Source organism: Ochotona curzoniae, unplaced genomic scaffold, assembly GCF_017591425.1.
Source record: "Ochotona curzoniae isolate NIBS_2020 unplaced genomic scaffold, NIBS_Ocur_1.0 scaffold_3890, whole genome shotgun sequence".
In the NCBI taxonomy this organism is placed as follows: Eukaryota; Metazoa; Chordata; class Mammalia; order Lagomorpha; family Ochotonidae; genus Ochotona; species Ochotona curzoniae.
This window is the reverse complement of record NW_024467115.1, coordinates 12,639,875-12,666,884: the sequence shown is the minus strand read 5'-3', so window position 1 is coordinate 12,666,884 and position 27,010 is coordinate 12,639,875. Positions and strand designations below refer to the sequence as shown.

The 27,010-nt window shown below is 43.6% G+C and overlaps 2 protein-coding genes across 2 annotated transcripts in view; one reads left to right on the top strand and one right to left on the bottom strand.

The window, feature by feature from the left end:
• Positions 1-3,197: 3,197 nt before the first annotated feature.
• On the bottom strand, positions 3,198-5,181 carry LOC121146258 (translation initiation factor IF-2-like). The gene is made up of 2 exons (XM_040965653.1): positions 5,106-5,181; positions 3,198-4,444 (listed from the first exon to the last, which is right to left on the bottom strand). The coding sequence occupies exons 1-2, from the start codon at positions 5,179-5,181 to the stop codon at positions 3,198-3,200; spliced, it is 1,323 nt and encodes a 440-aa protein (XP_040821587.1).
• EPB41L2 (erythrocyte membrane protein band 4.1 like 2) overlaps positions 3,705-27,010 on the top strand; it is a 205,214-nt gene continuing 181,908 nt past the window's right edge. The window contains exons 1-2 of the mRNA XM_040965558.1: positions 3,705-3,755; positions 22,772-22,843. The gene's annotated coding sequence lies outside the window, so the exon portion shown is untranslated. The remainder of the gene's footprint in view (positions 3,756-22,771; positions 22,844-27,010) is intronic.

The window sequence follows — 27,010 nt, the reverse complement described above, 5'->3', positions numbered from 1 at the left end:
AGCTTGAGATCCTTCTCTTTGAATTCAGGCTGACGCTCTGATTTTGTCTGATCAACAAAAGTGTTGCAAGTGACTTCTTGACCTTGACTTTGAAGTTTGTGATTTTATCTTTTGGGAAGTGAGGTGCCATGTAAAGAAGTTTGTGTTACTATAACAGAGGTCTGAGAGAAAGGAAGAGAGATGGGGAAAGAGGATAAGTCAGAGGAGAGGGGGAAAGGAGGGAGATAGAATGAGAGAAAGGAGAGGGAGTGACAGAAGGGGAAGGAAGGGGAGGGAAGGGAGGACTAAAGATAGAAGAGAAGAGAAAGGAGAGGAGAAAGGAGGGAAGGCAAGGGAGAGTAGGGCATGATGAATACATATTCATAACCTGCAGGATGGGTGTCCCACGAAGAGAAAATGCCTGAGTGACAACACTGTCAGACACTGGCTGAAGCTGTCCTAGATCCTTAATCTGCAACCAAACCTGTCGGTCAACCCCGCAAGGTATAGAGAAGGCATCTGTTGAACTTTGATTTTCAACCTCAAAGAATCATGAGAAATAAAATGGTTGTTTTAGAGTGGGTGTTTAGCTTATTGGTTAAGATGCCTAGGTCCCACATCAACGGGCTTCAGCCCACTGCTCTGGCTGCTGACTATAGCTTCCATCTAAGGTTTACTCTGAGATGCCACAGATGATGGCTCAAGTGAGCTGGCTCCTGCCACACAACTGGGAGACCTGGATTGAGTTCCTGGCTCCCAGCTCCAGCCCATTGGCCTGGCTCTCCCAGGCATCTGGAGACTGTACCAGTGGATGGGAGTGTGCTTTATATCTAATTCTTTCTCTGTTTCTCAAATATATGAAAAGATGATTAAATTTACCAGCTTTGGGGGTTTTCATAGCAGAACTGAAACTGTCAAAGACTAACCAGGTGACACAGTGACTCATACTGGCATTTGTGTGGTGTTGTGTCGGTTTGTGGCAGTAGATCTGAGACTGCATGCCTTCATAATGAAGCTTGAGAATGCTTTATTCAAAGTAGGAGGGTGAATTCAGATCTTTTTTACCTATGGGCCACATAAAGAACAAATTCTCAATCTAGAGCCATTCTAATACTTCCAACTCTTTAGGCTTGGCACCTGGAGGGCACGGTGTAAATGAATGAACTACCAATATTGAGTACTTTCTTGAATGCTGTGCCCAGAGAGGTCAGCTATTAAGTAGGGCACTAGGGAGGACCTGGGTCGGGTTCTAGTCCTTACCTCCAGGTTGACTGTGCTTGAAGATGATGTTCGTGCCTGGGGCCGTGAAGCTGACTGTGGACCTGGCGGCTCTCAGGTCTAGTATCGCGATTCCTGTCCTGTTGACTGAGTCATTCTGGGTCTAGTAGCAAGACCCAATCTTGTTTCTGTCTCCTGGGGATTAGTGTTCTGGCCTTGAACCGAATGCTGGTAGTCCTGCCAGTGCTCAGCTTCCCAGCCTCTCTAGGACTTTGTCCTTTCTGCCCAGATCCCTCTTTCCGTGTTAGACATTCTAGCTCACCTGGTCTACCATCTGTTCATTGCCAATATCTCTATTGTACCATATTCCATCTGTTGTTTCTGCTTCCTCCTAGTTCCTTCAACCTTCAGTTTCTGGCAGGTCCTCACTGGATGTTCCATTCTACTGAAAGTTGGGGTTCATGTAAAGCTGTGCCTCCATGGAATCTAATGAATCCTCCAAATGGTAACAGATAATATTTAGGTTTTTGATAACAACATTTATATCATCTTTTTTATTTTGACAAAGATAGAGCAAGAGAGATCATTTCTTGGTCGCTTCCCCAAACACTCGCAACAGCCAGGACTGGGCAAAGCAGAAGCTGGGAATTGGAGAAACCTAATCCAGGTCTCCCAAGCGGGTGGCAGGGGCCTGACTCCTTGAACCATGACTGCTGTGGCTCAGGGTGGGCATTCGCAGGAAGCTGGAATTAGAAAGAGAGGCAGGACTCAAACTTAGGTACTCCAATGTGGGAATCCCAAGCTGGTTTTAATTATTGTGCCATCTGCCCACCCTTTTATGAATTTTTAATGGAAAGTAAAGTATTAAATGACAAATATAATTTTTCAGCCGGTATAAACAAGGAGTCAGGTTTGCTTTACTGTCACTGTGCCTATAGATTTATAATAACACTTTCTTATGAAATCCCCAAGTCTTCTTTCCCAGAACTGCTGCTCATCAGGCTTCGGCTCCAAAGTCATGCCGCTTGCTCAGTTTAATGTGTGTACTTTTATATAGAACTGTGATCAACTACATTAAAACATTTAGGAATGCAGACTTATGCCTAGAACATAAAGCACACACATAAATAAAATGCCTAAAATGATAAAAATTATTATAAAATTATAAAAATAATGTATCTTAAGTCTTTTCTCATTGATAGAAGGGCCAAATTACTGTTCTGTCTCTCTCAGCGCTCATTGTCAGCCTCCGGTGGCCAAGTATGTCACTGTGTTAACAGAAAAGCACCACAGCGGGAAAGGCACTGTTGCTGAGGCTGCTTTGGACATGGTTAATTTTAGAGAAGGTCATGTTCAGGAAAGAAAAGGAGAACATGGGGAAGTGGGATCACTGAAGACAGTGGAAGAGGTAAGAGGAGGCAGAGAGGACCAGGACCAGATGTTTGTGGGTGCTGGGGGCAGTGAGCTAGGTACCCCGTTCCACACCAGTCTGACACATGCTAAACCATAAAACGGACGAAGTAAGGGGAACTTGAGGCAATGGTTCAATTCTACAAGAGGGTGGTGGCTATCGTGTGTGTGTGTGTGTGTGTGTGTGATGTGTTATTGCTTGTGGCTTTCCATAGTTTGGTTCCAACTCTTTCGGGGGGCTTCTTTGGCTGCCTCGTGCCCGGTTCTCAGATGGTGAGCATAAAGGCCCCGACTCGGTGGGCTTTGCCCCGGCCATTCTGCCCTACCACCCTCGGGGAGAACAGATGGCTTCTTTTGAATGCTGCTTTTGGGGAAGGCACTTCGGCCACGCGACAAGCAGGGGCGACCCAGCTTCTTGCCACGGTGTCCCCAGGCCCTACGCTAAGGTGCTCCAGGGAGTAGCCCCTCCATGAAGGTTTTGTCAGGGAATGCCCGACACTAGGTCTCTGAGTCGCTGAGAAGCCCCGCACCAAGGCGAAGGCGCCGGCCGTTGTGGAGCGGGTCCTGCGACCCGGGGGTTTGGGGCAGGCCTACCCGGAGCAGTTCCCGTGAGGCCACACGTGCGGGGCAGGCCGTCCAGGTGCGGTTCCCGGGGTCGGGGCAGGCTGTCCCAGAGTGTTTCCCACGGGGCCTCCGGGCTTGGGGCAAGCCTTCCGGAGCGGTTCCCGCGGGTCCCGGGGTCGGGGCAGGCCGTCCTCGAGGGGTTCCTGCGAGGCCCCGGGCTTGGGCAGGCTGTCCCAGAGTGTTTCCCACGGGGCCCAGGGTTCCAGGCAGGCCGTCCGGTGCGGTTCCCGCGGGCCCCGGGCTTGGGCAGGCCGTCCCGGTGCGGCTCCCCCGGCCCCGGGTTCGAGGCAGGCCGCGTGGGGGAGGCCCGCCCCTCGCGGCGCGGGGGCGTGGCGCTGGCCGGCCCGCGGGGGTTTCCGCGCCGGGGGGCGCGTCCGGCGGCCTTGCGGGAGGGGCTTCCGCCGCGAGGGGGCGGAGCGTGCGCGCCGAGGCCGCCGCCGGCCCCAGCCAGGGAATTTCAATTTGAAAGCTAGCGGAGGGAGGCGGGCGGCGGAGCGGGACGGCCCGTGCGGTGCGGCTTGTCGGTAAGCAGGCGTGCGGGGCTGCGGCACGCGAGGGCCCGCGGGAGGCCGGTCCCTGCCGAGCTGCAGGGCGGAGTGGGGCTTCTCCTCGGGCTGCAGCGGGGAAGCTGATCCCGGGCAGGAAGCTGTGGCGGGACGGTGCCCCCGAGAGGAGGGAAGGAGGCCGGCTTGGGGAGTTTTCTCCTCACCGCCCCGGACTCCGGGTCCTGTGGCTCCCGGCCCGCTTCCCTGATCCCGCTGCGGCCCCCGCTCTCCCCGCCTTCCGCAGGAGCCTGGGGCAGAGGAGGGTGCGGAGAGCACTGCGCCTTCCCCCACGACCGTGGAGCCTCGGGCTCTCGGGGTCCTGCGGACGGGCGCGGCGGAGCAGCTGGGCTGGGGTCGGGCTCCCTCCCCGGCGCGGGGCTGCGGGGCCCGGCCGCCCGGTCCTCCCTTCGGGGGTGAAGGCTGTGGCCACGCGCGTGACGGCTGCGGGGAGGCGGGCGAGGGCGGCGCGGCTACCCCACGCGCGGCATCCGCCCCGCGCCTCCCGGGAGCCGCCGAGGAGCCCGCGGGTGTAGACACCGCGCGTGGCGGGCGCCAATGCTCGCACGCCGCGGGCCAGGGTCGGGGCTGAGCCGGAAGGCGGGCGAAGCCGAGGCGGCAGCAGGGCTGGCCTGGGCGCTCCGGCACCCTCCATCCCGAAAACTTGACCACTCACCGCTCGGGAGGGGAGGTTTTCTCGGTGAGGTTTCAGCAGCTCCCGCCTGCTCTCTTCTGGGAGGTCATGCTGAGTGAGGACCTCTCTTCAGTTTTCCTGGACACCACGCTGGCTGCCCCTGCGTTTTAAGAGCTAGTGGGTGAGCCGCGTTTATATTTTCTCTTGTTCAAGGTGCGTCCCATCTCAGTGTTTGGAACTTCTTGCATGTGAATGGCATGTGTGTATGAAGCGTCTTCCTCGTTTACTCCCACTTAGGTCTTTTTTTTTTTTTTTCTGTTGAAAGTTTTTCACAGTTTTTCCTTTATTTTAAAAAAGTCTCCTTATAACTCTCCATGCTTTCATTGAAATCCATTATTTTTATCTTCCTGACATAATTTATAATCCAGTATTCAAAAATCATCATTTCAGTTTGCTGTCTTGTTGGATTCCTTATAGCTGAGGGAGACTGACTCAGTTTCTTGCCTTGGGGCTCGCGGGGTTTAGAAAGATCAGGCTTTAAATTGTTTTTAATGCAGAATGAATAAAATTATCTACGAGGTATGATAATGCTATTCAGTGTTCGTTTTCAGGCATTGCTGTGGGAACCCTGGCTAGCTCTTGCAGCCTTGATGGGGCTGCATTGCAGTGAGCCCATCGGGCTTGGAGGCGACACCCACCGCCTTCAGAGAGCTCTGCTGTGTCACCTGTCAGAGTCACGTGATCATTTCCATAATTCAGCTGGCGAATCCCCATCACACCTCATCTCCTCTTTGAGGTTACTGGAGAAGTGGCAATGGCTTGGAACAGTGGTTTGGATTTAGGACCAATTTAATCCTACTCTGTCTTCCTCACTCCTTGGGCTGAATTCCCACTGAGGTCAGTAGTGGTCTTGTGTGCAGACGGACTGCTGAGAACAAGAGGCTGCTCATTTACAGTAACAAGAAGGGGCCGTTTCTTTCCTTCTAAGACACCCCTCTTTAAAAAAAAGAGCCAGTCATAACATTTCTTTAATCTTTTACCTCTAGTTGAAATAGAGCACTAAGCAAAAACCTTGGAAAGAAAATGTGCGAGTGAAGCGAGCTACTAGTGCTCAAACTCTTGGGATTGAAATTGGATGGGGATTGTTTAAAAGGATTGAAAGTGTTCCAGAAAGCTGGGATTTCAGTAAAATATTGGCTGATTTGTATAAAAAATTTCACCGCTGTGGAAATATTCTGTAGTGTGTGTTATGGAAAATTGAAGTACGAGGGGGAGGTGAATTTGGAGACTTGGGGGAGAAAGCCGAAGGAAGGCCCGCCAAAAAACCCCCAATTGTACAGAGGGAAAACAAGCAAATTCTGATGGCTCCAGAGAGATGGACTTAGGAGTGTTTGAGCTCTTGTTGCTAAGGAGGGAGGGAATTTCTGGGGCATCCTCAGATGTGTGAGCTGTGCAGAGGTTTCCAAGTTAGTTGGTGTTGGTCTGACTTGGTGGGCTTGTTAGGCCTTTGCATTCTTAACGCAATGTCATGTGTTTGTGGTTTACCCTTTCCAAATTACTAGTTCTAAAGACTTGAGTTTAGAAAACCTAACCAGTGACCAGAATGTAAAAATAGGCATTTAAAAATCAGAACCATGTCCACAGATTACCACGAAACCATTTGCTTTCAACTAAAAATACTTGCAAAAATGACAAAGCAGTCCTCGACCAAAATATTTATTGGTCAAATTTCTGTGTGATCAGTAATATTGTAGAATTAGGGTTTACCATCAGGCTCTGCTGGGCATCATGCTGCTCATATTGGCATGCTTTGTGCCTTTTTGCTTAGGAATGTGCAGTTGATATGTTATATAGCAGAAGGCAAAATATTTTTGTAGCCTTGACTTGTTTCTGTGGGCCAGCTTGGTCTTTTTTCTTTCTTTTCTGAACTGGAGTCTGAGTCGTCTGTTTCGAATCTGCACGTGGGGACCTTTTGAAAGTATGAATTGCTGGTATTTTTATAAGGCAGTAAAACAGCTTGTAGGAATCAGTACCACCTACAGCCACATGTTGCATTTCTGAAGTCTGTATTGTTTATTTGGTGAAAACAAAGGAAATGTGCCTACCTCCTCCACCCCACCTTTATTTAGAAACTTTTCCAGAAGACTTGTTTGGCTTTTTCAGATTCAGAATTACTGTACCTAACCACTGGGTATGCTTACAGATTGAAAAGCCTCAAGTAAATGTTTATGCTGGCTTCAGTACTCAGCAAATACTAGCCAAACCCTAATTTACTGCTCCTTTATAGAATCTTGGAAGCTCAGGCCTGAACCATTAGGAGTCAGCAAATTTGCTCTCAGCCTTCTCCTCCCCCCCCCCCCCCCAAGACACAAATATTTCCAGCCGCTTTGGAAGGTCTGAGTAAATAGATGATTTGTGTATGATTCCCCCACAGATTCTAGACAGAGCATCCTTTGGGAATGCCATGTTTGGCATAAGCCAGCAACTTTTATAAGATTCTTATCATTCTTTTGCTGGGTAGCCCTCCAGACTAAAATCTAAAAAATCTAAAATGGAATCAGTTCCTTCTGTTATTGGTTACAGAGAAATACCTTCCAAGGGAGTTATTGATGGTATAGTTGTTTAGAAGTTACAGGTGCCCCCTCCCCCCAAAAAAGAAATTGATCATCTCTGGTATCATCTCGAAATGATGGATGGTTATAACTAATCTCTTGGTTCCTTGCTGTAAGATGTGTTTTACGCATGAGGCAGAGATTGTTATATGCTTGTGAGACACCTACACGTTGTATTCATTAGCTATTGGCTGAACTAATTAATTGACATTTTATATAAGTATATTAGAGGTGCTTTTTGTGAAGATTCTTTGAAACTTCAAATTGGCCTTGTAAAACTGGTTATCTTTTTTTAGAAAAGATTCATTTATTTTTATTACAAAGTCAGATATACAGAGAGGAGAAACAGAGATCTTCTATCTGATGATTCACTCCGCAAGCAACCACAATGGCTGGTGCTGCACCGATCTGAAGCCAGGAGCCCAGATCTTCTTCTGGGTCTCCCACATAGGTACAGGGTACCAAGGTTTGGGCCATCCTTGACTGCTTTCCCAGGCCACAGGCAGGGAGCTGGATGGGAAATGGAGCTGCCAGGATTAGAATTGGTGCCCATATGGGATCCTGGTGTGTTCGAGGTGAGAACTTTAGCGGCTAGGCCATGGCGCCAGGCCCAAAAAACTGGTTACCTTTTATTTAGAAATATCGTGTTAGGATGTATTTCACGCAGAGGATTCACCTTTTCTACTACTAAGTGCTGTTTTCCTTTGTGTTGTGACTGAGCATCTGGTTAGATTTTGTAGATGGGTCTTTTCCATGTCTAGAAGGGTAGATAATCTTATTTCCTAGCTATTTAGCTAATGTTTATTTGAGAATTTTCAGAGTTTTCCAGAATTTTATCACTGTTTAAGATTTTTTTTTTGAAAGGCAGAGTTACACACATGGAGAGAGAGAATAGCAGTCTTCCGTTCCTGGCTCATTCTTCAGATGGTTGCAGTGGCCAGGGCTGGGCCCTGCTGCGGCCAAGAGCCAGGAGCTCCGTCCGGATCTCACATGGCTGCAGTGCCTGAGAACTTGGCCATCTTCGCTTGTTTTCCCAGATGTATTAGAAGGGAGCAGGATCGGAAGCAGATTATCCAGGATTTAAAGTCATGCCTGTACCATAATACTGGCCGCTGAATTTTCACAATTTTAGAGTGATGTCTTTTATGTCTTGATATTGGTCTAAATGTTATGTGGTTTATGAAAGCATTCAAGCTTTTTTCCATTGGCTAAAATTGAGCTCATTTCAAATTATCACTTAGTTTTAAAATAGAAGCATTTTTTTTCTTCATAGATTGATCGATTGATCAGTCTCTTTCTAAAGGTTGATGCAGTGGGTTTAGCTGCCACTTGCAATTCCAGCATGGTTTATCAGGGTGTTGGTTTGAATCTTGGTTACTCTGCTTCTTTTTAAAAATATATTTATTTTTTTTAATATGTGAGGTGGATTTACAGAATGGAGACAGATATTTTCCATCTGATGGTTCACTCCGCAAATGGCTGCAGCAGCAGCTGTTGCCGAGCTGATTTGAAGTCAGGAGCCAGGGTCCTCTGCCAGTCTCCCACGTGGATGCAGGACCAAGGAATTGAACCTTCTCTGCTGCCTTTCCAGGTCGTAAGCAGGGAGCTAGATCACAAGGGGAACAGCTGGGACATTAACTGGTAACCATATGGGATGCCTGCAGTGCAGGCAGAGGATTACAGTGCTGTGCTACCACACTGGCCTTGGCTTTTGATCGTCTCAGCTAAGGTGCCAAGGAAGACAGCGGATGACGGGCCAAATACTTGGGCACCAGCTGCCTACACTGGCCAGGAGGGATATGCCGACTCCTGGCTTGGACCTGGGTCGGCCCCCACCGTTGTGGCTTTTTTGGGGAATGAGCCAGTGAATGGAAGATACCTTTCTTTCTCTCTCTTTGCCTTAAGAAAAAAAGCAAACGAATTAACAGGCATTAAAAAAAATTGTTATATACGCATGTCAAGCCTGCTCATCTTTTCCAAGTGCGCTGTCTGGATCGCCTGATGAGTTTTGGACCTGCATTTCACCATTCTAACAACGCTGCCTCTTTCTTTATTCTAGTATATGGAAACACCCCGGTAGGTTGAAGTCAAAAAAGGAAGTAGTTTTTACTGTGTCCATCTTACGTGGTTCTTTCCCTTCTTGTCCGAAGAGGCTAATTATTTCTCACCTTAGAGTCATTTACCTTGAAGGCTGGAAGGGACCTTGAAGATCATGTAGTCCAGACTCCTCTAGAGTGTGTTAATAATCATGAAGTGCCTGAGAGTGTAAGTCAGAAGGGGTGTGTGTGTGTGTGTGTGTGTGTAGTGACTGAGAAAGTGACATGATTTTGGGAGTATTTGTTTCTTAAGGTTTGTGTTTTTGAGAGAATTGCAGTGGTAGTGTGTGTGTCGGAGGGGAGATAAAGATATTCCATCTGTTGGTTCCCTCAGAGTCTGCAGTGCCTGGTCTTAGGCCAGGCAGCAGGGGTCTCCAAAGTGGGTACTGGGGTTCAAGCACTTGGGCCATCCCCGACTGCTTTCCCAGGAGCTTTAGCAGGGAGCTGCATCTGAAGCGGAGCGACCTTGAATTGCCGGCAGCAAGAGTAGCCACTTAAGCTATGGTGCCATACTGGTCAGGAATTTTTTTTTTAAGGTATTTTGGGAAACAGAAAAGAGAGATGTAATCTGGTTCAGTTGTTGTTTGTAAGATAAGGGAGCCAAGACTTTCTGTTTCTGTTGTTTTAAATGTTGCTGTAGTTTCCGTCATCATGAATTCCTGCTTCCCACCTCCTACCAATTTCTGTTTTCAGGCAGTTGAAAAATTTTTGAAAGATTTATTTTTCTTGAAAAGGCAGGTTTACAGAAAGGAGAAAAAGGGAGAGAAAGATCTTCCTTTCTTTGGTTCAATCCCCAAGTGGCCACAATGGCGTAACTGAGCCAACTTAAAACCATGAGCCAGGAGCTTCTGCCAGGTCTCCCATGCTTAGGCAGGGTCCCAAGGGCTTGGGTCATCTTCTTGTGCTCTCCCAGGTCACAGGCAGGGAGCCAGATGGGAAGCGGAGCAGCTGGGCAACTACATGGAATCCTGGCACATACAAGGCGAGTAGTTAGCCACTAGGCTATTGCGCTGGACCCCATTGAACTTTTAGTTGACTCCTTTTACGTAATTGTCAAGGCTAAACTGGAATTTGATATAATCTTGGCTGCTTACGTTCTTCTGTGCTAAAGAGAATGCTTTAATTTCCTCAAAATGTCTTTCATGGAGATACTGGTTGGGAGAGTTGAGTAACAAGTTGTAGTATTTGGTGCTGGCTACAGTACCACTTAAGGCCGTGTGACTTTAGGCAAATTATCTCTGAAAGCCTGTTTCCTTTAGTTTGGGTTAAGAAGTCCTATCTATCCGATACTTATGTGGGGATTAAATGAGCAAATGCTTATCAAATGCTTCACATAGTGCCTGGAATCTGTGAAAATTGCTGGGTGAAGGAGAGCCAGTGGGCTGCTTGGGAATCATGTGGAAAGCGAATTATTGGCAGTGGTCAGGAATACTTGTTTGTGTGGATGTGTAGTGTTTGATTTGGTTATCATGAGTTAAAACCACTTTTTAAAATAATCTCAGTACAGTATTTACAGTGTTTTTTGGACTTTAAAAAAATACTGTCCTAGCCAGTTGTCCCAGTGAAGTGCAGCAGAGCGTGTATGTGGTGAGGCCTCCGGGATCTAGTTTCAATACACAGAAAGAATGCAGGCCTTATTTTTCTGTTGCAGAGATGACCGGTTGTGAGTGTGAGTGCTTGGTGGCTGTGCTGCTCTGTAAATGCAGTCAAGGCACCGAAGGGGGCTGCTGTGGCGAGGGGGCTGCTGTGGCGAGGGGGGCTGCTGTGGCGAGGGGGCTGCTGTGGCGAAGGGGGCTGCTGTGGCGAAGGGGCTGCTCTGGTTCTTGCCAAGGACTCACAGCTCCCTGTGTGAAGTCACCTGCTGGCATGTTCCTTCCTTAACATAGACAGTTTCAGCTTAGATGAGTTGCTGACATGAGGCAGTTCTGAGGTTTCACATAAACATCGTTGTTTGGCTGGGAGAACTGCAGTCCACAACTTCTCTATGGTGTGATACCCTACTAAGGCTTTGTAGTATGTATGCCATTTAAAAAAAATTTTTTTTTTTTTGTTTAGGGGTCATGATCTCATATTTTGTCTCACTTGTAGAATGTTTCAGTCACTTGTATTAGATAGCTCCCTTCGCTGATTGAGTTTGCACTGATTTTATTATCAGTTGAAAGATGCAGGGCCTGGCAGCGTGGCCTAGCGGCCAAAGTCCTTGCCTTGAACGTGCCAGGATCCTATATGGATTCCAGTTATAACCCCGGCAGTTCCACTTCCCAGCAGCTCCATTTCCCATCCAGCTCCCTGCTTGTGGCCTGGGAAAGCAGTCCAGGATGGCCCAAAGCTTCGGACCCTTCACCTGCATGGGAGACCCGGAAAGAAGTTCCTGGTTCCCAGCTTAGGATCGGTACAGCACCTGCCGTTGCAGTCACTTGGGGAGTGAATCATCGGATGGAAGATCTTCCTCTCTGTCTCTCCTCCTCTCTGTATATCTGACTTTGTAATGAAAAAATAAATAAATCTTTAAAAAAAAGATGCAAGAGGCAGCAGGCTGCATGCCCTGAAAACAGGCGTTGCTTGCAGGAAGCCTCTCCTACCTGCCCATCTGGCAGGTGCTCCCTGCTTCTCCTTTTAGGAAGAATGACTTTGGGATCACTGACAGAGACATAGTTTGTGGAACCAATTAATCAATTCTTGGGAAGGGATGGCCTCGGTAACATGTGGTAGGTATGAGCTTTCTGATTTCATGGTAGACGTTAAGACTTCAGGGCTTGCAAGCAGGTGGCTTTGGTTTTCCGAAATCTAATGTTACAGTCCTGGAGCCCATTGCAAACCCTGTTTATGTTATTTGGCTTTGAAAAAAAGTTAAAAATTGATGTATTTTATCATGTATCCCTTGAAGATAAGAAGATAAGAAGTACTTTGAAAATATGACAGTAGAAAATTCTTTATTAATATTGTATCATATCTGTTAGTATTCACATCTCTGATTATGTCAAGCATTAGTTTTTGAAGAAGTTTAAGATCTTTTTTTGAGAAATCTTGTTAAGTTGTAGTGTCCCTTTTTTCTCGTTTTCCTTGCAATTATAATTGTTGAAAAACCTAACTTATTCTGTATAGTTTCCCATGGTCTCAATTTTATTAGTTTCAAATCTGTGGTGAAATTGAGCTGTTCACCCTTCCTTTGTATTTGCTTTAGATTGATAATTAGATCTAGAGACTTGATCTAATTCCATTTCTCTCTTTTTAGGATTGATTTGATTTTTATTTGAAAGAGTTCCAGAGAGGAGAGACAAAGAGGCTCTCCATTTGCCAGTTGACTCCCCAAATAACTTCAACAGCTGGAGCTGATCTGAAGCCAGGTTCCTTTGGCTCTCCCATGTAGGTGCAGGCACCCAAAGACCTGGGCCATCCTCTGCTACGTTGGCATGCCATAAATAGTGACCTAGATTGAAAGTGGAATAGGTAGAACATGAGCTGGAGCCCAGTGTACAAACCCCAGCTCTCGCTCCCTTGTTTAAGATTATTCCATAGGTATGGCCTTCTAGACACTTCTCGCCTCACTTGTAGTTTGTAGTCTGCAGTTGCACTCATAACAGCTGCTTGGCTTTACTTACTCTAGAAAAGTACATTTAATCCTCTTGAGTTGTCTTTACTGTTAAGTTCCATATAGCCAGAAGTGTTAATACTCAATAAATCCCATATAGCCAGAAGCATTAATACTCGATAAATCCCTTATAGCCAGAAGCATTAATACTCGATAAATCCCATATAGCCAGAAGCATTAATACTTGATAAATCCCATATAGCCAGAAGCATTAATACTCAGTAAACATATATTTAAAAAAATGATAAATCAGTTGCTGTAGTTGGTACATTGTACTCTTTATGCATGTTAGTATCTATTCCTTTTATTTTTTGAAGATTTATTTGATAGATTGACAAGAGCAAAGGAGAGGCCCCTACACAAAAAATAGTTCTCCACCCACTGGCCACCACAGTTGCAACTGGGTTTGGCCAAAGTCAGGACACAGGAACTCCAACCTGGTCTCCCCCATAGGTGGCAGGAACTCAAGGAACCGAGCTTTCTTTCATTGCTTTTCAGGCTCGTTAGCAGAGATCTGGATCAGAAGTGGAGCAGCTGGGACTTCAAACTGCACTGATACGGGATATAGGCACAAGCTGTGGCTTAACCTGCTCTACCACAAACCCTGCTACTGCTCTATTTTTTTTTTTAAAGATTTATTTATTTTTTTATTACAAAGTCAGATATACAGAGAGGAGGAGAGACAGAGAGGAAGATCTTCTGTCCGATGATTCACTCCCCAAGTGACCGCATTGGCTTGGTGCTGCACCGATCCTAAGCCGGGAACCAGGAACTTCTTTCCGGGTCTCCCATGCAGGTGAAGGGGCTGAAGCTTTGGGCCATCCTGGACTGCTTTCCCAGGCCACAAGCAGGGAGCTGGATGGGAAATGGAGCTGCTGGGATTAGAACTGGTGTCCATATGGGGTCCTGGCGCGTTGAAGGCGAGGACTTTAGCTGCTAGGCCATGCTGCTGGACCCTCAATTCCTTTTATAGATGAAAAATTGAGATTTAAAAATTAAATAAATTGCTTAACTTTTTCAATTTACGCGTGGTTATAGCCCTTGTACATTTTGAGAAGGCCGGTTATTGCTTGTGATGGATGCTATTACTCAGTAGAACTTGAAGATTTAAAAGAACCTTTTTACATATGAAGCTGTTTCTTTTAAGATCTACTCATTTGAAAGGGAGGGTGACAGAAAGAGTGAGAAAGGTCTTCCACCTATTGGGTCACTCCTCAAATGCCTCGCTGCCAGGGCTAGGCAGGCCAAAGCCAGGAGCCTGGAACTTCATCTGGGTATCCTCTGTGGATGTTATGGGTCTACTCCATTGCCTTTCCAGTTGGCATTGTCAGGTACTGGATTGAAAGCAGAGCACTGAGGACTTGAGCAGGCCGTCTGATTCGGTATGTGAGCTTTGGAAACCATGTTTTAACCTGCTGTACCACAATGGCTGTCTTGTGCATTGTTAAAAAAAAAGTTTATTTTCATTTTGTTTGGAATGCGGGGTGGAGGCGGTGAGAGAAAGAGAGAGAGACAGATTAGTTGAGAGAAATCTTCCCACTGTTGGTTCACTCCCCAAAGACCTACACCAGCTAGGGCTGAGCCAGGCGGAAGGCAGGAACCTGGCACTGTCCTATGTGGGTGGCAGGGTTGGAGCCATCTCCTTCTGCCTGCATGGCTCTTATGAATGGGAAGCTGGATTGGAAGTGGACTATCTGGGAAATGAACGAGGTACTTGTATGTGGAGTGTGAGGGTCCTAAGTGGTGACGTCACTGTCAGGCCAAGTGCTTGCCCTGAAGTTTCTTTGGAATGTGTTGGCATGTGCAGTATCTCATTTCTATGAAAAGCAGGCTTGCTTCCCTGACTGCCAGTTTCTTCTGTAAAATTGTGATTCTGAAGCAGATGTGGGTACTACTCTCAGTTGTGTGATTCCTGGTTGATGCTGGATATGTGCACTGCCCTTCATCTTCTTTTTCATGTAATGTTCCAGTCTGATTTTTCAACATTAGAAAAATACCAGTGTATAAAACATAGAGTAAATTTTGCCTGTCCACTGGTTTTTGCCTTGTATGTGGCTTTCCATTTTTTCCTCTTTCATTTACAGTGCGAATAACATTCCCCATTGTGTTTTTATGTGATTTATAAAGTAGAAAGTTAGAGAATACCTCAGGGATTACCAGGAAAAGCAGTTGACCGATGTCATAGCTCCCTGCATGGCATATTTCTTCTCTCCAGTGGCAGTGACTTTTCAGTACTTCTAGGCTTGTGTAGGTTTTGTGCTTAAATAGTATTTTCTTACTTAGTTTTTTCTTCAATGACAAAATACTTTCCTGTTCTATTGTTAAATGTGTACATTTTCTAGGACAGAAGGGGACAAACAGAATTTCGATATTCTGATGTCACTGACATTTTCCCTAATTCTTGTGAGTTTGTGGTGTGTACGTATGTGTATAGTTGTCATTCATGATTCTTGGCGTGGAGTAGTGGTTAGTGGAAAAACTTACTGTGCTGTCTTGCTGACATTGCCCAGTTCTACTTTAATTTTACATTTTAAGCAATGTCATGTCTTGTTTTTCCACTTCGGTGGGAGTTAGCCTAGCTGAATCCCAGACCCAGAATCCCATTTACATCATTTGCACCTTAGACATTTAGAGCTGAGTCACAAAGAGTACTTCAGTCACATGGTCTTCTTTATGTAATGTTGTTTTATCCTGAAGCTAATTATCTTATTATTTGTTTTTCCTCCTTTGCTTGATTTTCTTGGTACCTATCCTTGTGTGAGCTCTGAACTGGGTTGGAACGGTACAATTCCTGTCAGTGGGGTCAAACCTGAGGTGAGTTCTGAGTCCCACACTTACTCCTAGATCTGCTGTGCAGGTGTATTCTGAGAATTTACAAGATGACAGGATCACTTTCTAAACTCCGTGCATTTGGATTCTGTGTTTCTTACTTTAATTTTTACTGTGTGTGAACATATCTGGTAGCTGCCCAAGAACGTTTTCTTAAGTGGCAGGTGGGTTTCTCAAGACCTTCCATGTCTTACAATGTCTATTTCCACTTCTCAGTTTGATGTCTTCTATAGTTTGTGTATAGGATTTTGTCAGTGACTACTTGCCTTCGGAACTGTGAATGCATCTTCAAATTTCGAAGGCTTCTTACCTTGGTCTTCGCAGGTACAAGAACCTGCAGTTGCTAAAGGCTCTCAGGGCTTCTTGAGCAACCAGCTGATTCCTCCAGCAAAACAGGAACTCAGATTTCAGCCTCCTCTGCTCTGCTCAGTCCGTTATTTTGCACATCTGCTTTCCATTTTCTAAAATTCTGTTGGCATATATCAGCTGGGCTGTCTCTTGCTGATTTTTTTTGTTGTTTTTGAATTTGTGCTTTTTAATTTCCTTACTTTCATTTAAATATGGTTTTTGGGAGAGTGACGAACTTGCTAAAGCCACTGGATCTAGGGTTTTAAATGGATTAAAATTGAAAATCACTGGCTTGTTATGGTATTCATATTTGGTAAATACAAAAATCTTAATTCAATTTACCTTTTTTCTGTGCCAGTTTTTTTTTTTGATGGTAGCAAGTTTTATTGTAAAAGAAGAAATTGATATAAAAAAGGTGCTATAAAGAGTAAAGAGAAGGGGTGGTGTTGACAAAGGGACGGTCCTTGCAAGGTGCAAAAGAAAAATTGATCCTGAGCATTTTGGGCTTTGGGGCTGGCAGGGGGTGGCGTGCTATGATAGGTCTTGGTAGACGCAGATGGCTCACGACAGACCCCTCTGGGTGTAGGCTGGGGTGGGGCTCCCTTCCAGTGCTGATGTCACCAAGAGGTCGGACATGGTTTGGCTGCACCTGCCAAACAGGGGAAGCTGCCAAACCCATCAGTGAGAGGGCAGGGACGCAGCACCCGCGAAGGGGCCGCATCCCAGCCATGGTATAACAGGTGTTGTCCTGGCCAGTTGCCCGGCATCTGGTTGGTCCTCTTGACACACACTGTGAAGTTGGGTTTATTTGTTATACATAAACAGAGCCAAATGATACGGTGAGACGATTAACATCTGGGGTAAATGGAAGTTAGATGACTAAGTCATTGAATTAGGAGGTGTTTCCTGGTTTTGTGAATTTATTATATTTTTTCCTCTGATATGTCAAGGATCAGTTCAGTATAAGCTGTTAAATACATGATTGAACTAATGTTAAAAATTCACAATGAAATCAAACTGGTGGGACTGGCGTATGACCTCTGCCCATGGCACTGGCATGCCACCTCTACCTGTGGCACTGGCATGCCATATGGGCTCCCGTTTGAGACCTGGCTGTTTCACTTCCACTCCAGCCTCTGGCTGCTGGCCTGCAAGGGTAGCAGACGATGGCTCCTTCATGCACGTTGGGGACACAGAGGAAGCTTCTGGCTCCCAGCCTCTGGCCTGGCCCAACTCCTGCTGTTGCAGACAGTTGAGGAGTGTGGCAGCAGACGGAAGATCTGTCTTTCTTCTCTCTATAACACTTTCAAATAAATAAATCTTTAAAAATTAAACAAAAAAACCAAAGATCCCCCCACAAACTTATTCAAACTGTCAGGAATAGCAATCTTTTACACAGTTTGTGGAATATTTTAGAGTTGTCCTTCTTTAGATTGACATACCATTGCTGTATGTGAATGTGAATGAGTACATTTTGAGGGTCAGGGTAAGTTTTGAACCCTTGGGTTCTGTTAAATACCTTTAAGGTACAAAGTTGCATAAGAGGTGGAGTGTAATTAAGGAGTAGAATGCAATCGTGTGAAGGTACATTTGTTAGATTTTGTGTATAGGTTTTGAGGAGGTGAAAAAGATGGTAAGGGTCCAAATACACTGTTGAGGCTGAGAAAGGTGTGGGGGTGGGGGGGGTGTGGGGGGAAGCACGTGGCCCTGAATGTGTGGTTAGTGCTAAGTCAGCTGCCCGATGAGTTTTAGAAATTAAATTCAAATCTGCCTCACTAATGTAGAAGGCTTGGGAGGCTGTTAATTTGTTGGGATAGTATTTCTCCAAAATGTGGTGGTATGATTAGTGATTTGAAGTGATCCTTAGATAAATCTTTTTCTTGTAGTCTAATGTTTTTCATTGTGCATCAGAAGAATATACAAGTACTTGAAAACTATTATTTCATTGATGTTACTTAGCATGAAATGAAAATTATTTTTAAAAAATTTTATTTTGACAATCTTTACATAGTTAATTAGGGTAAAAAGGTTCAAGGGCTATAGGAAAGTGGGTAAGGCTATTATTTCCATATTGTTTCCTTCATGTATCTGAGGTAAAGGGGGGATATTGAGGGAAAAGCCCCACCCAGCTTCCCACCCACCACAAGTCCTGGATGTGGGGCATGCTCTGAGATACTTGCTCAGGTGGTTTTGATAGTTCACCAGTTATGAATCGCTGCCAGTCTCACCACTCCAAGCAGGATGAGGTCGTTGAAGAATGCACAGATTGACATAGTCCATCATAGAGTCTCCATTTGTGCAGTTTTTCACTGCTAACATATGGCTGAGGTGGTTGATTGACTTGTTCTGTCTTCTGTCTTTTCTTGCTTAGGGTTCTGAGTCCGGCATTTCAATTGGGGAGATCTCCAAAGAGACTTTGTCTGAGGTGTTCTCAAACCAGATTCTTGTATGAAGTAGCAAGCACAGGGCCTGGCACAGTCCATCACCCCAATCAGCTGGTGGTTGCAATTACTGGGTTGGTTCTGTTTCCAGCCCCGACTTCCTCTGGAGCCAATGGGTGTTGCAGTCCAGCCTGGTTCTGCCCTGCACACACTTGGCCCTCACATAAACCAGTGGGGGCTGCAGCCTAGTCAGAGCGACCCACAATAACCCCCACCAAAAATAATTTTTAAAACAAATTTAAAATTATATGTTAAATAAATAATCCTTAGTGATTGTACATTTGGCAAAAATTATAAAATTGATATGTGATAGCTAAATGAAAAATTTGTGAGTTCAAAGTACGATTTCATGAATTATGGTGCTTATACACTTTTTTTATTGAACAACATAAAGCTGCTGAGTGTGGCATAGTCTCAGGTTTTCTTTTTATTAATTTTTAAAAATACTGTTTTTAATGCTTAATTTTTTTTTCTTTCAAAAGTAACTTATCAACAATTCCACGGCTGACTTTTAAAGCAATTGCATGCCCTGGATCTTACAGATGAAGGAGTGATTCCATGTCCTAAGGCCATTCAGCAGTTGAGTAGTGGAGCTTCAGGCATAGCCAGAGAAGCCTGTGTCCGGAGTTTTTTCTTCCGCATTGTGCTCTTTGGCTGTTAATGGAGTTGCCAATTGAAGCTTTCTTGGAGAATTCAGAAATCTTGCCAAGTTTTATAGCTAAAAGGATGTCCTGTAACTTTTATATATTCGTATCTTGAGCCCTGAAGGTAGACAGAGCTGAGTGTACCAACAATAGTTTAATAAATGTGTCAGCATTTTGAAATGCTATTGAAGAAAGGAAGTAGAAGCCCTATGGGATTATTGGAAAATGATGCCAAATGCTTTCACAAGTATTTGAAAAGCAAATGTGGCAGTGGTTATGTGCCAGACAATGGCTCATATTCAACCTTTGCTTTTGGAGCCCATTTTATTATGATAATCTTTTACTTTTTCTCATACTTCATGTTTAATTGCTTCGAGACTCTGGCAGAAAAACCCTTGAAATTTTTTCTTTAATCCGTGTCTCCTAAGGAGAAAAAGGAAACTTTTCTCTTTAATGAAGTGAACAGAAATTGTGTGTGGGAAAGGTTAGAGTGTCAAGTAATGAGTTCAGTCTGTCCACTGACAAAGGAATCAAGAGTTTATCTAGAAGCTTGAAAAAGAACTGTTTTTGGAACTTGGCCATTAAAATCAACATCAGCAAAGCCTGCGTTTTAATTTCCTTAATGCTCAGATTGTCTGTTTTGAATTACACACATATGGGAATGGGAACACATTCATGCTTCCCTTACTTTCCCCACTGCAAACAGAAAAATAAAGGTGTGTTGAAGATACTCTTACCTTTTGCAGCTCTGCACTATAGAGCTGTGGATGTGGGTTGCATATGTAGTACGGATGCAGCTTCCATCTAAGTGACACAGTTCACTTTTGTCCTCAGTACTGTGGGAGCATTCTAGAACATTCTACATAGATTTGTTGTGTTTGTGTTACTTGTTGTGTGCTACACTACACATACAGCAGTACTGCAGGATAACATGGCTCATTTTAAATGATTTATTTTTTTTATTATTTTTTCATTGGAAAGGCGGATATACACAGAGGAGAGACAGAGAGGAAGATCTTCCGTCCGATGATTCACTCCCCAAGTGAGCGCAACGGGCCGATACTATGGCGATCTGAAGCCAGGAGCCTCTTCCGGGTCTCCCACGCGGGTGCAGGGTCCCAAAGCTTTGGGCCGTCCTCGACTGCTTTCCCAGGCCACAGGCAGGGAGCTGGAAGGGAAGCGGGGCTGCTGGGATTAGAACCGGCGCCCATATGGGATCCCGGGCGTGCAAGGCGAGGACCTTTAACCACTTGCGCCACCGTGCCGGGCCCGACATGGCTCATTTTAAAGACTTCTTTCTGGCTAAACATTTTAACTAATGTTTTACTGTGTCTAGTTGTCAAAGTGGTTTCTTTTGGGAAGAAAGAATGTACTATTAGCAGTTATAGAAAAGTGTTTACATTTCCCATGATAAAAAATTTAGAAAGACTAAGTATTTTCTTTAGCCGAGAGAGGAATAGCGTAAGTGATCTTGTATGCTCTTACCTCGTTTCAACAGTTACTAGCATGTGACCAGGTTTGTTTCATCTTCATTTTTCTTCTATAGCTTATCTCAACTCCATACCCACATGATTTTGGTATAATTTTTGGACATATTTTTTTAAAAATTACTTTTTCTTTGATTTAATTTGGACATATGATTTTAATTATGAGAGCCCCCATCCCCTTTTGCCATATATTGTGGGTCTCCAGAGTAAAACTTATGTTCATTACTGAGTTGGTGGAATAATAGAAAGTTGTTCATTTGTGTTCAGTTGTTGACATTTTAGAATAAGTATCTGTGTATTGTTTTGGTCACTGAAAATAGTTTCACCTAACTGCAGCATTGTGCTTTAGTGAATGGTGTTAAGTTAAAAAATCCTGACAAAAGAGTCTAAAGCTATAAAAAGCCAAATTTGAATTAATTTTTAAATTCTAGTGTTTTCAAGGTAATGTTAAGTTGCATAGTTCTTTTCCTGTGCTTCTGCCTGTTTATACTATGTTTTCTGATTTTGTTCTTTTCTTTTTTTTTTTTTAAAGATTTATTTTATTTTTATTGGAAAGGCAGATATACAGAGAGAAGAGACAGAGAGGAAGATTTTCCATCCGATGATTCACTCCCCAAGTGACCACAACAGCCGATGCTATGCATGTCCGGACCAGGAGCCTCTTCTGGGTCTCCCATGCGGGTGCAGGGTCCCAAAGCTTTGGGCCGTCCTGGACTGCTTTCTCAGGCTACAGGCAGGGAGCTGGATGGGAAGCGGGGCTGCCGGGATAGAACCGGCGCCCATATGGGATCCCGGGTGTGCAAGGCGAGGACCTTTAACCACTGCGCCATCGTGTGGGCCCAATTTTGTTCTTTTCTTTCCTCATTGCCTCTCCTTAGTATGGTTTAGTGGCAATATCTTGGAAATCAACCAAATGAAATACTTCTTTAGCCAACTGAATTTTACTGAGACTATACAGTTATTTTTAAAGCAAAGGAATTTGCCGTGTGTGATTGAGTCTGGCAGTATGGAGGGGAAAGTACGTACTTAAACACTGATCATCTGCCAGTTTAGAAATCTTTATGTAAACTGTTGGTATGATCGTTACTTCTGATAATCACCATTTGCAGTGCTTTTCTTAACAGGCAGGATTTTAATATAGTAAATAGTTTACATAAAATATATTTTAATTTTAAGTACTAATTAAAATATAAAATAAAGACATGAATATATTGGATTATAAAAACAAATTAAACTATCAGTTCTTGAATACCAAATGTTTATTAGACATTGATGTACAGTTTTATATTCATTTATTTAATCATGATAATCTGTTATGTTAGGTAGTATAATTGTGATTTCCTAAAAGGAAACTGAAGCACTCCAAGCTTAAGTAACTTGCTTAAGATCTGTCACTCAGCTAATTAATGGCAGAGCACAGGTTTGAACCTAGACAATCTGGCTCCAGGGCCTATAGTCATGTCTACTGTCCTATATTATCCCTAAGAATCTGTAAACTTGAAACATTCTTTCTGTTGTGTTCTCCATTCCCAGAGGTAAGTGCCTTGAACCAGAGCCAATACTACTCTATTGTATTAGGGGATAATTTGATCATGGTGGGTAGTTTTCATTCAGAAACTTAAGCAGTTAATGAGATTCTATTCATGTTCCTTTGCAGGTTTTAATTAAAAAGGGGAAAAATGGAAGAAACATGTAGAATAAATAAGGTGGTGATTGCTAATATCTGTTTTTGTTTTCCTTCAGTTTTTAACATATTAAAAGTTACTTTTACTTGTGAGAGATAGAGATGGAAATAGAGAGAAAGACAGATTGTGTCTTCTGGGTCAGTTTCCAAATGCTGGTGACATCTGGGACTGGGTGAGGAGGAAGCCAGGAGCTCAGCTAGGGTCTCTCCTGTGGGAGGTAGGGACCTGTCACCTGTTTCCTCCTAAGATGCACATTACCAGGATACTCCAGTGGGAAGTGGAATTGACAGTCACTGAAATCCAGGCACTCTGCCATGGTCTTTGGGCATCCCAAGTGTCCTAACGGCCACGTCAAAGGCCTGTGGTTCTACCTACCTCCCACCTTTTTATGAAAGACGGAATGTTGAGTCCATCTGGAATGTTTGAAATCCCTAAGGCATTGTTGAAATCAGTAGTCCAGAGTGCTGTGGAATGGTCTCTACTGTCTCCAGCTAAGACACTGGAAGTGACTGTATAGCATAGACTTCCACAGGAGTTTGTCTTAAGTTTGTAGCAATTGGGATTTTAACAACTCAGGCACCTAATAACTATTTTCCTCTCCCCTCACTTTTTTTTTTTTTTTTCTGAAAGGAACAGAGGGTAGGAAGAAAATGTTCAAGTGTCAAGCCCTAGGCCCAGTCTACTAATTTCTAGGTGTATTGGGTAAGTCGTGTGCTGCTTTTGTATTTTCCCTTATGTGACTCAGATGTCTTGACATACATCCTAAATCATATAAGATGTCTGTGTGCTTCATTTGTCTGTTTGTGGAGAGAGAGATATAAATGCCCTTTGTTGCAGGAAAAACAGAATTTTGGGAGGCATTTGATACATTTTTTGATCCTTTCTAGCATCTTTGGAAGACTGTTCAATAGAGGTAGGATTGTGGTTGTTGCTTGTTGACAGCCACGGGTGGTTTCTCAGATTTCACAGAAGCTATATACAGATTGTCTTGTTAGCTGCAATATGGGCTAAAGTAAGTTTGTTATGACTCAGTAGTCCACCTGAATACAGGTTCCTCAAAAAAACTCCAGTGTAAGTTGACATGATAACGATAGGACTTCTGAAACAGTCTGTGCCTTCTTTTCAGTGTGAAACTTTATTAAAAAGTAGTGATGTCTTTTATTCCTTAGTACAAGCCTCATTTCTTTTGGTATAACCACTCCACTGAGCCTGACCCTTTTCTAAGTAATTGGTGTTCTAGAGGTTAAATGTATTGGATCTGATTTTCCCTGTCTAGTGTTTAACATTTTTGATCAACCATAATGTGTTTGCATTTCTCTCCCGACAAACATCATTCTGTTCTTTGCTAGCTTCCTTCTGATCATTCCTTCGGTTTTCTTGTTTCTTGGGTTCTGTCTTCCTTTGACTCTTAGCTCTGATTTTGTGTCAACTGAGACTTTACCTATTGTCATAAAATGGTTATTCAAATCTGTCTCTAGAACTCTGGATCCTTATGTGACTTAGAGAAATTTCTTCTAGTATCTCAGAGTTTTTAGATGAATATTAGAAATGTTATAATCTATAATTTTGCATTGGTTTAGAATATTTATATACCATATTTATTTGTTTTTTCAAGACAGAGTAAGAGAGTGAGAGCCTGAGAGAGAGCTATCTTTTATCTACTGGTTCACTCCTTAAATGGTTGCAAAGGGCGGGGCTGGGCCATGCAGAAGCCAGGAGCTTGGAGACTCTTTTGGATCTCTCATGCAGGTATAGGCGCCCAAGCAGTTTTGCCGACATCTGCTGCCTTCCCAGGCATATTAACAGGGAGCTGGATTGGAACTAGAGCACTGGGTTTTAAACTGGTACCCATGATGAGATGTCAGTGTTTAAGGTTGAGGCTTAACATGCCATGCCATGGCACTGGCCCCAAATTTCACATCTGGACCCTTTGTTCAGTATGAATGTGGATGTATGTAAGAATATTTGTATATGTGGTTAATTCTTAGTTCTTAATGCATTGTGCCTTGGTTTCTTCTTAGTAATTATTTCCAGTCAACTATCCACTAATTGTATAACTCACCATGGATTGTATTTTTTTTTTAAGATTGATTTATTTTCAATTGCAAGGTCAAGTTACAGAGGGAGAAGGTGATAGTGAGAAAGATCTTTGTTCCGTGGCTGATTGCTTAACCTGCTGTGCTGCAATGCATAGATAGGCATAGATGGGTTACATTCATCTCCATCCATCCATCCATCCATCCATCCATCCATCCATCCATCCATCCATCTATCCATCCATCCATCCAAGATGCAGAGAGAAAAGGAGAGACAGGACTGCCATCCATTGGTTTACTCTACTAATGACCATAGTGACTGGGTTTGAGCCTAAATGAAGCTGAAAAGAGGCAACCCATTACAGATCTCCTGTGTGGTTGGCAGGGACTGTCATCTGCTTCCCCACAGGGTGTGCATTAGCAGTCACCTGGCATCAGGAAGCAGAGCTGGAACCCTAACCCAGTACCCATGCAATGCTGAGAACCCAATCGATGTCTTAACTGCTAGGACAAACACCTGCCCCCAATTTTTTTTTGCCCTGTTAAGAAGAATACTTTGTCTACTTATTCCTTAAAATCATTCAAGGAGTGTTAAAGCTAATTGTAAGGATGTTTGGGTTTCTTTGTTCTTCATTTTCTGAAATGAACTTAAACCAAATTCTCCATAAAAACAGATGGAGTCACTTTGAAATTAAGGAAGATAATCTCTGCAAACACTTTATCCAAATACTATGCAAAAGTTTCTAGTCCAACTTCATGTCTAAAAAAAAAAAGGCAGCTGCCTTATTAATTTCTATGGATCATAAGCAAAGTTTTTAGTATTAAATCAGTCTTGATTTTTCTAGCAAAATAATGGAGACATTTCAGTTGCTTAAATTTTCCACTCGGTATGCCAGGATCTTTCTATTAGTATAGTAATTATTCTCCCATCACCCCCCTTCCTTGGCAGTTGGAAGTAGAAGGATTAAAATGGGGAAAAAAACTAGTCAGAAAGCAACTATCATACATGGGAAATATAGTGTGTTCTGCAACAAACCTCTGAAGGATATTTAAAAATTTTTTAATGGAAAATTTCAAATGTAGACAGTGTATTTCCTCACCACCCAGGCTTTTGTGTTTGGTGTGCTTTCCGAGAGACAGGCTGAGGTTACACTAGTGTTCACTGAACTCTTCCGTTTTTCATTAGTTACTGGGCTTATGATGTAGGTATTATATTGCTTTCTTTTTCCTTTGTCAATATTGGTAAATCCTTTGCCAGCTCTTGATTTTCTTGACTTTCATGGTGCTTATGTTGTTAGGTGATCGGTGATGAATATTCTGTGATATGAGATCTGTGATTAGGATTTATTTGTGGTCTTACTATATTTTGTTAATGGGAGCATGTACGAGCTTGTAGTAGAATAACAAACCTTCATGTACCCATCTTCCAGTTATTACCAACATATGGTCAGTGTTGTTTCTTTGAGTACTTTCTAAACTCATAGCTCTCCTGCCCTATCCTTGCTAGATTGTTTTTTACACTTGATCTTAGCCAAAAGGCCGAGAAGCAATGCTAGATTTTTTTTTTAAAGCAAATCCCATACAGTTTTTTCTTCATTTATACTTTTATGTATCCATAGTTGGTAAGCACTTTTCGAAAGACAGTCAAAGTTACAACATTAACATGCTTAAAAAAATTAATGTTTCCTTAATATTAAATATTCAATGAGTTTTTTTTTCCACCTGTTTCATAAATGTTTTCTAGTGGGGATTTAAATAAGATTTGTTTCATTTGGTTGATTGATCTCTCTCTCTTTCTTAAAAGATTTATTTATTTTTAGTGGAAACGCAGATAAACAGAGGAAAATCTTCCATCTGTTGATTCACTTCCCAAGTGGCCACAATGGCTGAAACTGAGTGTCTGAAGCCAGAAGCCAGGAGCCTCTTCTTGGGTTTCCCATGTGGGTGCAGGGTCCCAAGGCTTTGGGCCATCTTCAACTGTTTTCCCAGGCCACAAGTAGGGAGCTGGATGGGAGATGGAGTCTCTGGGATTAGAACCGGCACCCATATGGGATCCTGGTGTGTTCAAGGCGAGAATTTTAACTGCTGTGGTATCTCCCAGGCCGAGATATCTCTTAAATATCTTGAGTGGTTTGTCCTTTTTTGTCTAATTTTTGTTAGGAAATTGTAGTTTGTCCTGTAGATTTTCCCATGGTCTGGGTTTTGTTGATTGTGTCCTTGTAGAAGCATTTAGTATAGTTCTGTAGGTATGTGTGAGACTTTGCCACAGTCGGTGGGTTTTAGGTGAGAGGGATGGCAGAGGTGGGTTCCTTCCTAGTTGCCGTGGTTATCTCCTATTGCCTCTCATCAAGAGACAGGTGGCTTGCTGTCCTTTTGGGGTGAGGACTGATTATTGGGCTTGAGTATTTCATGCTGATTGATCAGTTATTCAGACTAATGATTTTTAGCAGCCACTGATTATCATTGCCCATATACATGACTTTGTTACAATTCGTTCTCATAGTTCTTTCCTAAGGTCACGTAAAGCTATTTATAGAACTTACGTCCTTTTACCCTTAATTTTTTGGTTACAGTTAGTTGGCAGTAGTTGTGTAATATTATCTAATCTGTGCTGCATTAATATCTCTCCAGTCATCCCCATGGCAGCTTCTATAGTGTGTTTATCAAACTGGGATCCTGCCAAGGAGCACTGACTGCATTTCGTGATGATTATGTCACTTAAGCCTTATAATCTAAAATAGCCCTCCACCCTCCCCTCTTTATTCTTTGTTTTATTGACATAACTCTCTTAGAGAAATATAAGATGTAGCCCAGTATTTTCTAGAACTTTTTT

Excerpts from the sequence above, each read along its gene's own strand:
- LOC121146258 (XM_040965653.1), bottom strand. The coding sequence starts at position 5,181 with ATGGGGATTCGCCAGCTGAATTATGGAAATGATCACGTGACTCTGACA. Across the intron at positions 4,445-5,105 it reads AGCAGAGCTCTCTGAAGGCG|TGGTCAAGTTTTCGGGATGG; the intron begins GTGGGTGTCGCC and ends CCGAGCGGTGAG.